The sequence below is a fragment of the Empidonax traillii genome, unplaced genomic scaffold (genome assembly GCF_003031625.1).
Source record: "Empidonax traillii isolate 1590-97213 ecotype Southwest subspecies unplaced genomic scaffold, ASM303162v1 scaffold1585:size89650, whole genome shotgun sequence".
NCBI classification, from domain to species: Eukaryota; Metazoa; Chordata; class Aves; order Passeriformes; family Tyrannidae; genus Empidonax; species Empidonax traillii.
The window spans coordinates 87,115-88,480 of record NW_020956778.1 but is presented as its reverse complement, the minus strand read 5'-3'; the positions used below and the strand labels follow the sequence as shown (position 1 = coordinate 88,480).

General features: G+C 57.0%; 2 protein-coding genes across 4 annotated transcripts in view; both read right to left on the bottom strand.

Annotated features, from left to right (window-relative positions):
* LOC114070505 (aldehyde dehydrogenase, dimeric NADP-preferring-like) overlaps nucleotides 1-144 on the bottom strand; it is an 825-nt gene extending 681 nt beyond the window's left edge. Inside the window, exon 1 of the mRNA XM_027907953.1 lies at nucleotides 88-144. Coding sequence (XP_027763754.1) covers nucleotides 88-144 — 57 coding nt within the window. The remainder of the gene's footprint in view (nucleotides 1-87) is intronic.
* Nucleotides 145-479: 335 nt separating this feature from the next.
* Nucleotides 480-1,366, bottom strand: part of LOC114070510 (fatty aldehyde dehydrogenase-like) — a 12,040-nt gene continuing 11,153 nt past the window's right edge. For 2 of the 3 annotated variants that reach the window (XM_027907958.1, XM_027907960.1), the window contains exons 7-9: nucleotides 1,105-1,222; nucleotides 849-990; nucleotides 480-691 (exon numbers count right to left, since the gene is read on the bottom strand). In XM_027907958.1, the coding sequence (XP_027763759.1) occupies nucleotides 495-691; nucleotides 849-990; nucleotides 1,105-1,222 (457 nt within the window). In that variant the 3' untranslated portion in view covers nucleotides 480-494. Of the gene's footprint in view, nucleotides 692-848; nucleotides 991-1,104; nucleotides 1,230-1,366 lie in introns of all 3 variants that reach the window. The other variant, XM_027907961.1, reaches the window with a different exon arrangement.

The following is a 1,366-nucleotide window of genomic DNA, read 5'->3' as shown; positions in this document are numbered from 1 at the left end:
AGAGCAGGGAGGGTTCAAGCTGGTGCTTCCATCCCGCTCTGTGCAGGGCACAGTCTGTGCCTTGTTCCGAGGGAGAGGCCAGTTTACATCACTTAAGCACAAGATCTGCCCGACTGGAACAGCCATGACCTCAAAAGGTTCCATCTCGGTGGGACAGGTCAGAGGCAGAGGTGCATCCACCCAGAGCCTAGGGTGCTTCTCAGCCCTCCCACACAAACCAGCTGGGACTGTTGTGACAGGGTAAAGCCCTGTCCTGAATTCCTGAACTGGCACAACAGAGCCCGGAGTGAGGGCAGGAGACATGCCAGGAGCCAGCACCCACCTGCGTGGGTGGTCAGCTGAGAGGACGGGGAGATGTGCAAATCCAGAGCCCTTCAGCAGCTCTGGGGACACTGATGGCCCCCGTGAGCCAAAGGCTGCAACTCACATGGAAAAGGAACTGACACAGACCCTGCAGGAAGCCCTCTCTGGGACCAGCCAAGTACAGGATCCAATCACACTGAGGCACCGCTGCCCAGACCCACCTTCTTGTTGTTGGAGAAGACATACAAGGCAAGGGGCTTCTCCCGACGGTTGATGAACTCAATGGCTTCCTCTACACTCTTCATGGTCACAATGGGCAGGACAGGTCCAAAGATTTCCTCCTCCATCACCTTTGAATCCGGGGAAACGTCGGTCAGGATGGTTGGTGCTGCAACAAAGAGGAGAACAGAGTGAGCAGGACGGAACACCTGGTCCATCACAAGACCTCGGGGCACTGTCTGTGTGCTCAACGTAACCCAAGCAAGCCACAGACACACAGACCCCAAAGGGCACCCCCTAACACCTCCCCTCCCAGCCAGCAGCACCTATGAAGCAGGAGGCCTCATCATTCTCTCCCCCATGAGCGATCTTCTGCCCTTCCAGCAAGCCCATCACCCTCTTGAAGTGGCGCTTGTTGACGATCCTTCCATAATCCGGAGACGACTTCACGTCCTCCCCATAGAATTCCTGACAAAGGCACAGCAGAAACAAAGTGCTCAACACACCTACCAACAGCTCCAGCAACTCAGACCTGGGCTGTGATGGGGACAATTCCCACAGCACTGGGAGCTGCTGCCTCACCTGGAGAGTTGCCTTGATGTTCTCCACCACCTGGCTCTGGATGGATGGGTCACAGAGGATGTAGTCTGGGGCAATGCAGGTTTGCCCACAGTTCATGTATTTCCCCCATGTTATTCGCCTGCAGGGGAAAGGCAGGGGGTTTCTCCACTGTCAGTCCCTTCCACAGCCCCCAGCCCAGCTGACAGCACCTCAGCTGGGGACACTGCACCAAAGATGTGTCCCTGCCCCACTGCTGAGGGGGTGCAATGGCCTGACCTGCAGG